Source organism: Pipra filicauda, unplaced genomic scaffold (genome assembly GCF_003945595.2).
Source record: "Pipra filicauda isolate LSUMZ 115617 unplaced genomic scaffold, ASM394559v2 scaffold210_size2929891_pilon, whole genome shotgun sequence".
Taxonomy (NCBI): Eukaryota; Metazoa; Chordata; class Aves; order Passeriformes; family Pipridae; genus Pipra; species Pipra filicauda.
The window spans coordinates 1-15,699 of NW_024104322.1; the positions used below are offsets into that span (position 1 = coordinate 1).

A 15,699-nucleotide genomic window follows, 5' to 3' on the forward strand; every position below is an offset into this window, starting at 1 on the left:
AAAAGGAAAAAGGAAAAAGGAAAAAGGAAAAAGGAAAAAGGAAAAAGGAAAAAGGAAAAAGGAAAAAGGAAAAAGGAAAAAGGAAAAAGGAAAAAGGAAAGGAAGAAGAGACTGCAGAGAAAAAAGGGGAAAATCTATCTGTTCTAAATATTTTTGCCTGTCTTATCTCATTCTAGTCATGCTTTTATTAGATCTGACTTGTGCACTGGCCTCAAATAGTTCAAACTTAGACTTATGCTCATCCTTAATTACTTTAAATATATATGTGTGAAGTAGCCTCTTAATCATCTTTTTCTAAAGGCAGCATCACAGCTTTGTCTCTCACACCAGATATGTGAAAATTTTACAGTATTAACCTTCTCTTGCTCTACTTTATGCCACTGAACCCTTCGCATTAAAGATTAACTTTTACCCACCTAACTCCAAACAGCGAGACCAAAAATGAACACTAGCCTTAGTGCTTTCTGACAGAATTCCTAAAGAATTAACATATATCCACTGTCATACTTGCCCATAGAAATTCCTAATAAGGAAGTTTGCCTAATCTGGGGGAAGAGAACAATGTTTCATTTTGGTTTCCATCCCCAGCTGTAACAGAAAGACACGATTTGTGCCTGGGAACAGTCCATATTCCTGGTAATAGGAACATTTTGATGACCTGTGACCACAATTTAACAAAACCAATTGTTTTTGCAGAGCTGTGCAAACATCTAACCTACTCTTTCTAATCAGCCTGACTTTCTACTTACTCTTCGAGGTAGAGGTAACCATTCTCCTGTGCCAACCTCCTTGCGTGTATCTGGGAGTCCTTAGCTGTGGTTCCATAGGATATAACCATGGCTCCGTACTCACGGCACATTTTCACCCTGACCGGAGATGTGCTGGTTGACATGATGACAAAGACTGGAATACGGAGCTCTGAGGCATGGTAGGCAACAGCCATGGAAAAGTTACTGTCCGAAGCCACGATCACTCCTTTTCTTTGCTGATCCTAAAAAAGAGGGTCGCTTATTGCACTTTATATTGTCACGCAGTTGTCCCATATGAATATGGATCATTCTAATGATCTGACTTCCTTTTTTCCCCTCTACTAGCTGATCAAATCATGATATTATGGTACACTATGTGCGTGTCTGGTGTGATTTCAAGATTTACACACAAAGCTAAAATAGCACAAGATCAATCCCCATTCCTGCATTCCTCTGGGTTTAATTCTTTTTCAGTTGGGAATAGCTGATCCAGCTGATCACAGAAGAGCTGATATCTGGTCCCTTTAGAACCGATAACTCTTCCCTGCCTGTATGAAATTATTTCATTTCAGGTTTCCTTTTAACAGAAGATTTCGTTTATATTAATATAAAAGTGCAGGAATAGTCACTTTTCTGGGCTGCTGTATCATGCCAGTTATGACTATTATTGCTGCAGAGACTCAATAACCTCCTATGGCAAATGATAAACAAGCTATTTCTGTAATGATACTGAAATTCATTACAAAATCAATCGGTGATCTAGATCCTTCACATCACTCATTGTAACTCAATTTCATCATCAGTCATGACTTTGGCGGTTTCAACATGTCAGAACCACAGTACACATAGAAACACCTGCACATAAATGCCACGGGAAAATGCTGGTGTTTGCTTTTTGCAAGATTTTCTTTCAAGTATTCTCAAGCATTTCTCCAGCAGGTTGGCCAGTCATAACTAAAGTAGTATTTTACATTCAGATACTTGCAGATCTATCAATGTTTACACGCTGTGTTCAGTACAATGGTTTCTGGCAAGAAACATTGTGATTCCATGGAGATTACAGGTAAATTTGTCTTCAACTCTGCTCCATTTTTGCGAAGCAGAACTAATCTATTTCTTTTTGAGCATTGGCATTTTGTTATACCTGAGGCAATGATGTCAGAAGGTAAAGTACACCTCGTTCCTTCACAGATCCTGTGTATTGGAGGTACTCCTTCTTCAGGTAGATGTCCATTCCATACTGCTTGGATAGCCTAGAATACTGGAGGATATAAATAATATTATGGGAATGTAGCTAAAATTAAGAAAAATCTTCCACGCCTCATCAGCTGCCTGGTGAAGCATGCATTCCACAGCTATATGTGAGCTCTAAAAAGTAAAATTTGTCATCTGTTTCTTTAGAAATACATGGCAGTGTGTTGTTACCTACCAGGTTCTTCTGGCTTATGGAAGTCATATTCAAACTCGCAGCAGCGAAATATGGACCACGTGCCACTATGAATTCTGAAAAGAGCACTTGTTTTGGTCTTATTGTTCAAATACAGATATTAAAATAAGTATTTTCAATTATTTAAAAGCCCATGCTTCCAGCACTTGCCAGAACTGGATGTTGAATACTAAAAAAAATAAGGTTGTCATCTAATAGACAGAAAAGCCATGAGAAAATTCCTCCGTGAACCCCACTATGGCTCTGCTATGTTTTCTGCCACTGATTCACTACTGCTTATTGCCTATTTTGCACACTAAGGCCAGTACAACATTAGTACAGACATTTTTTACCCAAAGAATGATGGAAATAATTAAAAAATTATTTCCCGGGATTGCAAGTGTAAGCAGCAGCTGTTTGAAAAAGCTTATTGTTTGGAACAGAAAGGATCCCTGAGCTGAGAGGAATTAGCAAGCACAATACATGTGAAGCAGTGCCCAAGTGCATGATTTTTTTTATATTTTTTTAATGGTAAATATTTATTAAGTTTTATAATAAGATCCTCCCAGAATGCATCAACATATTAATTTCCTATTACCATATTCACTAAGCCAAGAGTTTTAAACAAGATAACTTATGAAATAGAGCTGCAGTAAGCCTGTGGGTTCCAGCTCCCTGGGCTTACTGTATCTCTATTTCTTAATTGGCTCCATGTCCTCTATTGGCTGCCAAAGCAAACAAAGACTTGGGGATTTAGGGGATCAAGTACTCATTTATGATAAGTCACAAAGAGAGAGAGATTAAAAGACACTATGACAAAATATTTATCTCAAACAGTATCTGGCAGTGTCAGGCATACAGTGTAATATGTACCAATAAATTTTTCAGACTGTGGGACTTTCAAAGTCAATTTATATAAACTAAATATATCTGAAACAGATATTTGCTTTAAAATATACAGTTAAACTAAATATTTCAGGTGAATGTTTCAAGGCTTTTTAGTGGATTTACAAGCACGTGTTAAGTTCCTCACCCATAGGTGGGGCCAAATTCTCTATTTTCCTTCTGAAAATCCTGGCAGGAGCTACGACTTGCTGCCCCTTTGCAGATCTGGCTGCAGAACTGAAACAATGGAAAGTGCTTAGTACACTAATAGGATAATAGTTTATACCCTAAACAGCCTAATCTACGGAGAATGCCTATGCAAAATAGACCAAGAACACTATACAAGAAACGCTACTAGTTCTTCACATATGTACTTGTTTTTGTACAGAATCTTGGATCCTAGAGTGAACTATAAGAAAAAGGATTTAAGAAGATGAATCCTGTGAATTTATAAAGTTGCTAAGTCTACAATTAAAAATGTGTCATTAAGTCATTCTGTACCACAGAGGTGATGTACTTTAGATTGTTATTTTTCTTTAATTTTGATACTCAGTGTTTTAACTCTTCAGGTTATCCTTTTCTGCTTCCTTTAACTGAGCCTTTTTTTCATATAACCTAAATATAGCAATCACTTCTAACAAATCAGGTGTCAGTGCTATATTCAGCTGTACTGACCCCATGTGTGACCTTGTAAGACTGACTGAACCAGCCTGTAAGTTCTCCCTTTTGTCACTGTGATCTTCTAAGGACTACAGATACCATGCCTAAGGTACAACACACATCACACCCTCAATTTGGCATCCACAAAGCTAACATAAAACAACCCTTAAAGTTCCTAAATCAGTAACCAAACCAAATGTCCAAATTAATGTCAATTCCTTGTTTTCCTATACTCACTACCTCTTTGATATGTTACAATTCACTCATGATGCCATATCTCGTCTCCAGGCAAACTCCTGCATAAGGAACCAGGATGCTGCATCCATGGTCTTAAACGTAGATTAGGAATCACCCTGCAATGTGTTTCTCCAGTCAATTAACTGAATGGATTAGAGTCATGCTCACTTTTTAATCTGTACAAATGTCCCTGAAAGGGGCTCTTACTTCTCAACGGTGAGTTAAAATAAAGGTTATTTGTGTTTTTCTTGACACCACTCTGTGCTTTTGAATCAATGCATGAAATGCACTAATGACTTCTGCAGGAACATTACTTTGAATAACAACAGTCATGGGCTATTTTCACAATAAAATAAGGGGGGGATATATGTTTTCCACTATTCTGATAATTTTAGAAAACAATATTCATAAAAAGAGACTAAAGAAAGTGAGCCTATTTAGCTTGGCACAGTTAATGCAGAAAGGGGATACAAATGAGTTGCATAAATTTGCCAGGGACACCCAAGAGAAAAGAACTATTTAAGTTGAGGGGCATCGGCTTTACCCAGACAGCAACTAAACCCCATCCAGCTGCTTGCTCATTTCCCTCCCCCTGTCCTGCTAGGGAGATGAGAATTGGAAGGGTTAAAGTGAGAAATCTCTTGGGCTGAGATAAAACCAGTAATAATAGTAATAATAATAATAATAATAACAGTATTAACAACTACAACAACAATGTCATTAAAAGCAATAACAAAGAGAGGTAAATAAGACCCAAGAAAGACAATTTATGCAGTTGAAAACAATTGCTCACCACCAACCAACCAAGCAGCAGGCCCCCCAGCAAATTTTCCCCCTAATTCTGTTGCTGAACACAATGTCACATGGGATGGGATGTCCCTTGAGTCAGTTGGAGTCAGCTGTTCCAGCTGTGTCCCCTCCAACTCCTTGTGCATCCCCAGCCTTCTCACTGGTGGGGTGGGGTGAGAAGCAAAAAGGCCTTGACTCTGTGTAAGAGCTGCTCAGCAGTAACAAAAACATCCCTGAATTATCAACAATATTTTCATCAAAAATCTGAAACACAGTCCCATACCAGCTACTGTGAAGAAAATGAACTCTACCCTATCCAAAAACCAGCACAAGGGGCAAAGCTGTCTGAGAACAAACGGTGTGAACTGGCCAAAGTGAACTTAACTATTTGTGAGCAGGAGCACCATCAGTTTATGAAAAGTTCCGTGTTACACAGACACCTGATGGACTGGACTCTATGGTGCAGTCTTGCCTGCATTAGGATGTTTTGGTTGGTTAATTTTCATACCAACCATTTTCATGTCATACCTTGGGAGCAAGTAGATGGCTCAGGGATGGGGCCAAGACAAACTTTACTAGTTTTGAGCTATTGATGTGATGTATCTGAGCTGAAGGTGTGAATGTGGTCCTTCAGCAGTACACATGGCCAAGGCTGCTGCAGTCTCACACTGGCAGATGTACACAGGCAGTATCCTGTAACTGCTTGGCAGAAGTGCACAATGCCATGAGGTTCAGGGAACAGATGGCTATCAAAGGGCAAAGTGTTAGATAGTTCTGCTTTCCAAATTAAGCCATGACACTCTCCCACTCCCTGCCCATAGACCTAATTTTTTACAGCATGATTAAATCTATCTAACAAATATGACCAGAGTTGCCAAATACAGAGAAGGGCAGTGAAATATAAGTTCAAATCTTCTCTTCCTGGGAAGTCTCTCCACAAAAAGAGAAGACTGACACTTCTGTCTTACTCTCAAGCATGACAGTGAGAGTTTTGGTGACAAAAGGTGCAATATGAAGAGTTTGGTACACTCCCCCTGTTCACCCATGCACTGACCTCCCCAACCACCTTTGCTGCACATGTTTGCTCGCTCGCCTTGCTGCATTCCCAAGCAAGCCAACTTTTCCACTCTGAAACGAAACCCAGGTACAGCTGGCAGGACTGTTTACTCTCGTGTCACTCTAAACAGGCAGTATATGAATGCAAAATGCTTCCATTTTCACTCCCTGCATTCCAGCCAAGCCTTTTACGCCACCTTACTGTCCCAAATGGTCTTGTGTCATGTCCTTTGTCACAAGACACATTTCTTCAGTAGTGTGCTACAAAAAGCACAGTTATCCTTATTTTGGGAACTCTAGGCTAAAAAAATCACACTGAAAGTAGTTATGATATCTCTGGATCAGCAGGCACTATCTGGGAACCAGGGCAAACTGCTGCACCTTGAGGACCCAACCACTTCACTCCAGGGACAGCTAACCCCAAGCAGGGACCAAGATTGCAAGGTCCTTTCCCTGTGCATGCCAGAAAAACAATCCACAGCTCTTGATGCTGGTGGGGTGTCCTAGTCAGCAGCAGAGAAGAATTAATTTGAGAGAGCGATCTGGGGCTGCTGTTAGGAATTGCCATTTGGCAAAGACACTCTTTTCACACACCAAAGGGAACAGAGGAGATTAGCCACAGAGTGCCCAGAGTAGACTTTCTGAAGAGCTCCCAATAGTAGAAATACACTATGAATTATATAGCTTGCCACTGTACTTCTCTTATGCCTTAGCAAAAGCTTTACATTGATAGGAGTGCCTCAGTCATTTTCGTTCCTAGACTGATCCCAGGTGCACACATTTGTGTGTGTCCATCTTCACGGCCTTATTTTGTTGAAGACACACATGGCAGAACCACCTCATTACAGAACATATCCAGCCTCGCCAGGTTGGCCAGGCTGAGAAGGGAAATCTGTACCTTCAAAATCTCCAAATATAAGGGCTGGTTCCAAAGCAGACCCTCCCACAAGACTCTTTACCCAAACACCTGCAGTCCATCATCACAAACTCAGGTTCCTTGTAGCAGGAGTTTTTCACTGGGAGTATAATACCACAGTGCATTAAGTCTATGCCTAATGTGGTTTATCCTTTGTTTACAGGTTGCTGATATCTTTGAGGATTTAGGTTAGTGTAAACAGGTAAGAAGAAAATTGACAGTTAAATACAACTAATATGAACATGAGTCTTCTTACACAGATCTATCTGCTGCAGCTCACACATGCTCTTCCTTCATTTCAGATCAGCTTTCACAAGGAGCAAGAAAAGAAACACTGAGAGAATGCAAAGCCATAAAGACTCCCTACCATGCAGGGGGTTTTCTGAACACCACACTGGATTTTGAAGGCTGCTGCACTGATATCTTCAAATCGAATCAGCTTGTTACAGCTTGACAGGATGGTTGTACTGCTTGACTGAGGGATGCGGGAAAGGGTATCCGTAAGTAACTCCTCATTTCGGCTTACTATCTTCATTTCCCAGGTCTTCACATCCCCGTTCAGGTAATCCTCCTCACCAAAATCCTTCAGTCTCTCAGGGTTGATAGAGGGTGGTTTCTGTGTAATAAGGCCATTTCTCATCAACCCATCCTTACAGCGGTGAAGATCACAAAGTCCTGGGACATCTTGTTTCTTTATTTTATTGTCATCCCTAAAAACAAATTAAAGAAACTTGTTAGGACAGCTTGGATGATTAAAGGCTTGACAATTTAGCATTTAAGAAGGATATACATCTCAGCTGCTCTTTGCAAGCCTTAAATAGACTGAATTTATTACTGTCATATTACCTATTTTGTAGGCGCACTGAAAGCTACTGTAACTTTCCAGCTGTTAGAAAAGCCACAGATAACCTGACATGTGGACAAACTGGGAAACTGTCATAAAGAAAATAACAAATATATATTCTGTGTTGTCTGGGCAGCCAGACCTTCCTTAGCACTCGACTGGCAATGATCCTAGTTCAGTGCTTCCAGAAATTTTGGAATAACTGGAATTATTCCAACTGAAATTTCTGTATGCAGCTCTATCTTTTTCAAAAAAGGCAAAATAGCTGTGCAGACCATTCCCATAAACTGTTAATAGCAGTAACAAATGTCACTACGTTGTACACAAGAGGTTCTGCTGCTCTGCCCTTGCATACTTGCAGAGCACACTCTTGACAGCTGCCTCATGGTGGGAAGGAAATTACTTTGATAAGGGATAACAGCTATATCCTAGTACAGAGCTGAAGAATAAGGTGCCCTGATCTCTGAGTTAACATTTCATAGATAAAAACACACGTAGATAAGACAGCAATGTGATGCCACACAAACCTCCTTCCCCAAGGAACTTAGAAGAGACAACACTTCTACAAAATCTTGCCAGTTTTCCAACCTTCAAATGCTTAACTCTGTGGTCCACAGCGTAGTGCTGTGGATAGTAGTAGTAGTACTGTAGTGCAGGATATTCCAGCCTTACTAAGAAATAAATGCAGAACTTCTAGGAATTCTTGGAATTTGGAGAATAATGTGGAGAAAAAGGAGCATTAAGCAGAAGACCACCGATTTGAAGAAGAGCTGATACCACTGTTGGTCTGTGGCTATGGTTACACAGATGGTATAAGCCCCTCTACATGACTCAGTATTAATCCACCTGGTAGAAAGTGTTTTCTAAAAAACAAACATGTTGAATTATGTCAGAGATTTCACCATTATCTCCCACAGAAAAATATTTACCTTCTTCATAAAATAATTTATGTTTAAGTTATGCAGTTAAATTTATCAGCAGAGCTGGCTAAAGCAAATGCTATCCTAGTTTTACAGCAGCGATCAGTACTGTAATATCCTTTGTTATAATTCCAAAGAGAATTTTTAAATATTTAGAAACAGCTGGGTTTTGAGCAATTGCCCCACTTTGGGCAGTATCATACATTTTCTTAATGGTCTGAATAATCTGTGCCAGTAGCTGTCCTTCCTATTACACTTCCAGTTGTTCGACAGAGGAGTTCACATAACAATATGGGCAGCGTAAAATGTTTTGTTATTTGAATCAAGTAATATACCAAGTAGCATCAATCATTCTGTATACCCTCACAGGAGACAATATTCGTGGCAAGGTCTTCTCTCTCCAAAATTAATGAGAACACTAATATTCTTAGATACATAAAGTATATGCACGTAACTTGTTTATATTGAAATTCGTGATTTAAAATATTTTCCTCATACTGTATCTTCAAGCTGACACACCCAAACAGCAGGCATTCTATCTTTAAAACAAATAACTATCAAGTAGCTATACTCTGTACTTTTCTGCATTTCTGCTCCATTGGGGTTAGGTGATTGAAACATTTCATAAAGATGTTAAGCTTCCAGTGTTAGTTCTGGTGCATATTAGTCAGGTTAATGCAAAGCTGAGAGTCAGATCGGCTTTACACAGTAAAGATCAGTAAAGATCACAGCAAAGTAACAGACCAGCTACAGCACAGCCCCTGGCATAAACAACAGCATCATCATCTAGGAGGCCACAGCACTGTTAGAGTTCATTCCCTACCTCTCCCTCCAAAAACCCCATTTTCCATATCACAGTAACCCACAACCACTCCAAAAAAAGAAGAACATATACATCTTATTTCTGAACATCTTATCTAAAATGTTTAGCAAGCATTAGCAATGAATTATATTTCTTACACTGGAAATGGGTTAAAAGGGTGTTTGTAGGGTAAAAAAAAATAGGCAGATCAAAAAATCATGATTTTTCTGGGTCAGTTCTTAATTTTATTAACTAGCACTTGAGATGAGAGAAAAAGTCTCACTTTTTCATTGTATCTGTTGCAACAACTACAAAAAGCCCATTAAAAAAACACTAGCCAAAGATGACCACGATAGCTCTACTGATGAAGCAGGATTCTGTGAGAAAGTACAAACGACAGGGTAATGCCTCACCACCCTAGTGCCACCAAATATTTTTATCTGCGAAAAGAAAGACCAAAATGGGATATTGATTTTTTTTTTGTCCTACTCTTGGATTTCTTTTTTTTTTTTTTTTTTTTTTTTTTTTTGGCATTAAAAAAAGGAGGGAAGTAAATCAGATTCTTGGTCTTTGCTCTGCAGCACCACTCTCATGAACAGTGAGTATCTGCTCAGGATCTTGATGGGGACAACACCTCATGACCACTGGAGAAGAAGAACAAAAGTCAAACAGCTTCTCAAGCTTGAGCTGGGTTTAAAGGACATCTGAAATATTACCATTTCAATATTTAATATGGAAACCATCATCCATTTGCATCTGAAAGGTCAGCAGCCTCTTTACCAAGGGAATATCATCATGCTACTGTATATGTAGGTATTGTATGTATATATTTCAGAATAATTTTGATTCTCCTTCTACACCCATATCTTTCATTTACATTAGTAAATGGTGGTTTTCCATATTGAGCCCACCTGGCTCTGCCACAGACCTTCCTAGAGCCCTAAAACTCCTGTTGGGTCAAAAGAATTTCTTGCCTCAAAAGCAGCTCATATGTTTGGCAGAGATTAACTCAGATTTTGCAGGAACAGCCAAAGCAGGCAGCAAACCATGCAAGTACTCACAAAAAGGCAGCATGTGACTTCTCATGCACAGTAACAAAATATAGCCCCTATTCCAGCAATCATGCCCACCAGATGAAGATCTGAGCCAACATAAATACAAACCACAGCGTTATAAAACATTGCTCCTTTCAAATGGAGCTTTTCCTTTTTTGGAGTTTGTCTAGGAAAGTTTTCATTAAAAAATCTGTTTATTTCCAGCCATAAGACAAATACCCAGCTGGTAAGCTTAGTTACATGGTTATAAATTGCAACATTTTACCTTTAAAGTGATTAGTAAAAGAAAACATGAAAATACAGTTTATAAACCTACTTTTTCGAGAACAGCTGCTCAGCGTAACTGGAAAAAAAAAAGAGATGATCCCAATGCTGACATTCCATAAATAATTAAGACACAGGAAAAAATATCATTTGTTTAAGCAGATAGCTTTATATATTTTAAAGTCTCAAAGTCAATGCAAAGATAGTGTGTACTGGAACGTGCTCTTAGAATGATAAAAAGCAACAATTCGGAATGAATAATTTTTCTATTTCCAGTTTGGTTTTTTGAACATACTGAAAATTTTCATCAAGTTAAACAACACTAGGGAAAACAAATTTTGAAAAATAACAATATTAATAAATCAAGAAAATAATAAACCCAGGAAAAATAATTTAAGAAGATAAAAAGCAGTAGCGCATGCTATACCTAAAGACCACAACTGTTGCCTTTGTTATACAGAGAAAGAAGTGTCCAAGCAGTTATCCTGCAATGAGGGACAGTTACTTGTCCCCACTGAGTGAAGCACATGCAGACTGCCTCCTCAGGATCCATCACACAGACTAAACAAGTTAAACTAATGTACTGGATCCCCTCAACATCTAAAACTGAAGCAGCAAAAAACTGGCAGTCACAGTCGTCCAGGGAATAACAAAATGTGAAGGATTAGTCACTGTTTCTCCCAATATAAATGTTAGGGAGGAGATCATATGAATGCCTGAAAGTATCAGGCAGAAGACTTAAAAGTTGCCTTCTAGGGAAAATAATTACCTCACAGGACTCATTGCCAGAGGATTCTATGAAGGACAACAATATAAATGGGCTCCTAAAAGAATTGTGCAACTACATGGAAGTAGTGACCAGTAAACACACCATTCAAGAATCAATCAGAGATTCAGGAAGCCCCTAAACACTCACTTGGCAGACTCCACAAAAGCATCTGAGAGAAGGCATCTTAGGTGGCTTTTGTTTTTCTCCCAGCTCCCATTACTGGTCACTACTAGAGGACACACAGAGGTAGATTGCTCTTTGGCCTGATCAGTGTTGCCATTTTGACTGCAGATAAACCCAACGTCAGCATTTGGCCCATTGGGCAGCCTCTGTACCTCTTTCAAACAACTACACATTTTCAGGCAGATATGGAGCTGGAATTATGGACATACATTCTCATGTTACTGTACTGCTTTGCAGATGGAAATGAAATTGTCACAAAAGGAAACAAATTTTAGTGTAAGACTGAAAACTTGGCATTTCTTTTTCATTTCTTCAGCAGCTTTTATCATCTGCATTCACAGTGATACTCACCATTAAGAGGGACTGACAGTCTGGTACAAGTTCTGTAGCATCCATATATCCATTTGCAATTACAAGAATTTCTAACTCCAATGCCTGGCTTGGACTGGTCAGTGGCAAAATGTTAAGCTTGAATACCCCTTCAAACTGTCTCAATGAACAGGGGCTAGCCTGTAATTAACTCATCAGCACACATATACACATGTTCTCTATATGTGGATTTTTTATTTCCTTCTTCTTTTATGTTTTGGGTGTAGGGGCTTCTTAAGCTCATACCTATATGCTGCTGTCATCTTCAGGCCCCCTGAACACCTTCCTGGAGCACGCTGACCAACAGACATTGGTAAGATACAGTTTTAGACATGTTTGTCATCTGCTTTCTGGATAAATGGGCTCAGGTCTTATGCCTGCAAGTTCAGAATACTTATTACAACAAAAGGTGACCTCTTTAAAGTCACTTCTGGCTCTTTCCTCAATGTGTTGAGCAGAGGTGTGTCATGTAGGGGGGGTGAGGCAGGGGGAGCAGCCTGCTGCAGGTAGCAGCCTGCCCAGCTTATGACTGCAATGTGATTGCAGCTGGGATCTCCTCTCAAAGGAGTGAGGAAGAGGTAATCCCAGGATATGACAGAGAGGACCCTTTCCCTCATCCAAATCCCTTTTACCCAGAACTTCCCCAGCTTCATTAATCCTTATAATTCCATGTCCCAGCACTCCTCTGATACCTTCCTTGTCTGTCGCAATCCCCTTTCCCCAGAGCTCCTAAACATTTGTGTTCCATACTAACTTCTACCTTTCTATCTGTCCCCAAACACATTCAAATGCTGCAATAGCAGCAACTATCAAAAGCATCTCAGCAACTTGTGCAAGTGGGACTTTATGAAAGAGAAACGGTAGAAAAATTGAAGCTTGCTGAGATAAAAATGGCAAGGAGCTTCATAACAGATATCATCCTCACTGCCAGGAATTCTAGGTTACTGTACTGTATAGTGTCTGAGTACCCTCCACAGCACTACAGGGTGACAAGCACACCCCTGCAGGAACAGGGAAGAAATATGCTAGATCTCTCTTTGACAGTACAATTAAAACAAATCAAAGGCAATATTGCACTCAAACATTACTTCCTTGAATTATCAGTATTTTGTGTAACACTAGTACTTAGAAACACCCATTCGAGACTGTATCACTCCAACTAGTGGCACGAACTGGATGGAAATTTAAAATGCATGTCTGACGTTTATATCCCCAAATCCTGTGCAAAGTGGTTGTTCCTAAATCACATAGGAATCACAAACATCTTCCTCTAACAGAGAGACAAATTCAGCAAACATTAGCTCAACTTTATTGACAGAAACTGGGGCACAGACAGATCGAGTGACTTGCCTAAGACTTCCGCAGGGTGACTTATTAGAGTGTCTTAAAGACAAAGAGATCAGGGCTTAGTAACCAGCCTGTATGACAAAAGTGTATGCACTGGGACCATCCAGCACAGATGGGTACATAATAACCAAGCCTTGAGGTTGAGCAGGCCTTTATAACTCTACTCCCTGTACACAGGTCTGACAAAACCATGTGATGCTACACCAGCAACAAAACAAGCTCAGGCTCATGCAAGAAATAACCAAGCTGCATTATCACCTCTGATAAAATCTCTCCTTAGTTTGTCAGATTTAGCAGAGCCTGAGCCTGAGCCTAGCACTATATTTGCCTTCATCTGTGGTCATAATCCATTGCCAGTCTTCTGTACATGCTATATAAATGTCATTGCTTACTGCTGGCAATGGCAACTGGGTGTCAGCTGCTAAATACATATCATTAGAAAAAGTAATCTGAACGCAAGAACAAATCAGAAGGCCACCCCTCATAGAAGGTGGTGAAGCAGAGGTAACCAACTATCCCTCACACAGACCCGTCCCTCCTGAAAGTTCTTAAAGGACATTCACAGCTGTGAATGTCAAATGATCACTATCAAACACTGCACACTGTTTGGCAGCTAAGGTTTGGCAGTAATTAAACTTTTTCCCTAAGCTGAATGTGTTCTGAGTTTAGAGGTTTTTCTGGTGACTAACACATCTCCATAATTCACTTGTAATAAAGAACAAATAGCATAAATCAAACTAGAGAAAAGAGTGGTCCTATGCTGAAAGGACTGGTTTAAGATTCTCAGTTCACTGCAGAACAGATCACATCATGTGCAACTTTGGGCAAGCCATTATGGCAGTGCAGAAATGTGGTCTTGTCTTCCCATTTGGTGTTCCATGAGGGTTTATTAACAGCATCGAACCCACTGAAACAATTTGTGTTCTAAATATTAGCAACATCTGTGACTATTGGGAGGATGCAGGAAACAAGAATTGTCTCTTATCTGTACTACATCTGGCAAAAGCAGGTTGTAATCTTGCTAGTGATGTCCAGATAATAAAATTGAGTGAGAAAACAACTACAGAAAAGGTTAAGAATGAGTTTGCACAACACAACCATGCCATGTGGATGCACACCCTCAGTTCATGCTACACAAGGGCACTAAATGACTCTTAAATTCCATCTGCATCCTCCTGAAAACAGGAATTCAAGACCACCATAAGCACCGTAACAAAGACAACCACAGAACACCTGTAATAACAGGATCTGACACAGGCTAACCCAAGATGAATTTTCAGCAGTCCATTAGCCTCTCTAAGATTATTTCTGATACTATGCTCATGAAGAAATAAAAAAGCTGAACTCCATGGGCTACAAGTATTCAAATCTCCCCTTCTTCTAGTGGATGACTGCAAGAGCAACTCATACCCACAGAACCCTTGGAGATATTGGAAAATCACAAACAATTTCCTGTTTGCTTTTTTTTTCTTTTTTTTAGAAAGTAAGGAAAGGAAAAAGAAAGCATTACCTATACAGCAGAGCGACTAAATAAGCAACGAGGCGAAGCAAAACTCCAACTACGACACCATAAGGAGGCAGGAGGGGTCCAGGGGTTGTCATGTCCATTGGCCTGGCCCTGGGTGGACCCCAAGGGCTGACCGTGACCCCTGAGGGGGATAAAGGAGAGCTCTAGCTCTAAGTCAGACAGCAATATTCTCCAACCTTTGCCAGAAAGGGTCGTAGTCTTCATCTTCCCTGAAGCGCTCCCTGGGACTTCTGTTTTTTAACACCCTGGAGTAGAGAAACTGTGCTGCAAAATTCATTGTAATTCCTGGTGCAAAGCAAAGCTGGGAGACTGTTGGCAGGGGACACACTTGCCTGTGAGAAGTGTCAGCCCTGCACTGGCTGGGTGGGAAATAGCAGGTGACGTGCTGTAAGCAGCTCTCAGCGCTGGCTGGGGGGGAAGTGCCTTTGAAAGACATGGCTGCTGCTATTTAAAGAGATTATTTCAGAGCCCAACCTGTCCTTGTCGATTTGAGTCAGGGCCTGGATTATGCTTGGGTGACGCTCTGTTAGCAGGGCACTTGAAGCTTTAGTTACTTACTGCTTAGCTGTGGAGCATGATCCCGACCTGCCGCAGGGCCCGCGACCGAGCAGCAGGCACCGGGATGGGCAAAGCGGCAGGAAAGGGATGCCAGGCTTGTGATGGTTGAGTCACTGCAGGGATCCTGTAAGGCAGCACCAAGGGACACGGGTCTTCATGACTGAGGCACAGAGGAAACCGATTAATTCCTTTGGGTCTTCTCTTGGCACAAGTCCTTGTAGCAGAGAAACGTAGGTACCAAGATCATACAGATACAAAAGACCATCTATGGAAAAGACTGGAGCAACATATATATACATATATGTGTGTGTGTGTGTGTGTATGTACGTAAAACCCCATCTA

At 40.2% G+C, this 15,699-nt stretch overlaps 1 protein-coding gene across 1 annotated transcript; it reads right to left on the reverse strand.

The window, feature by feature from the left end:
* Nucleotides 1-745: 745 nt before the first annotated feature.
* On the reverse strand, nucleotides 746-15,076 carry LOC120323203 (L-threo-3-hydroxyaspartate ammonia-lyase-like). The gene is made up of 5 exons (XM_039381006.1): nucleotides 14,976-15,076; nucleotides 10,656-10,682; nucleotides 7,086-7,428; nucleotides 1,894-2,010; nucleotides 746-991 (listed from the first exon to the last, which is right to left on the reverse strand). Exons 1-5 carry the CDS (start codon nucleotides 15,074-15,076, stop codon nucleotides 746-748), a joined length of 834 nt encoding a protein of 277 aa, XP_039236940.1.
* Between the last annotated feature and the right edge of the window lie 623 nt (nucleotides 15,077-15,699).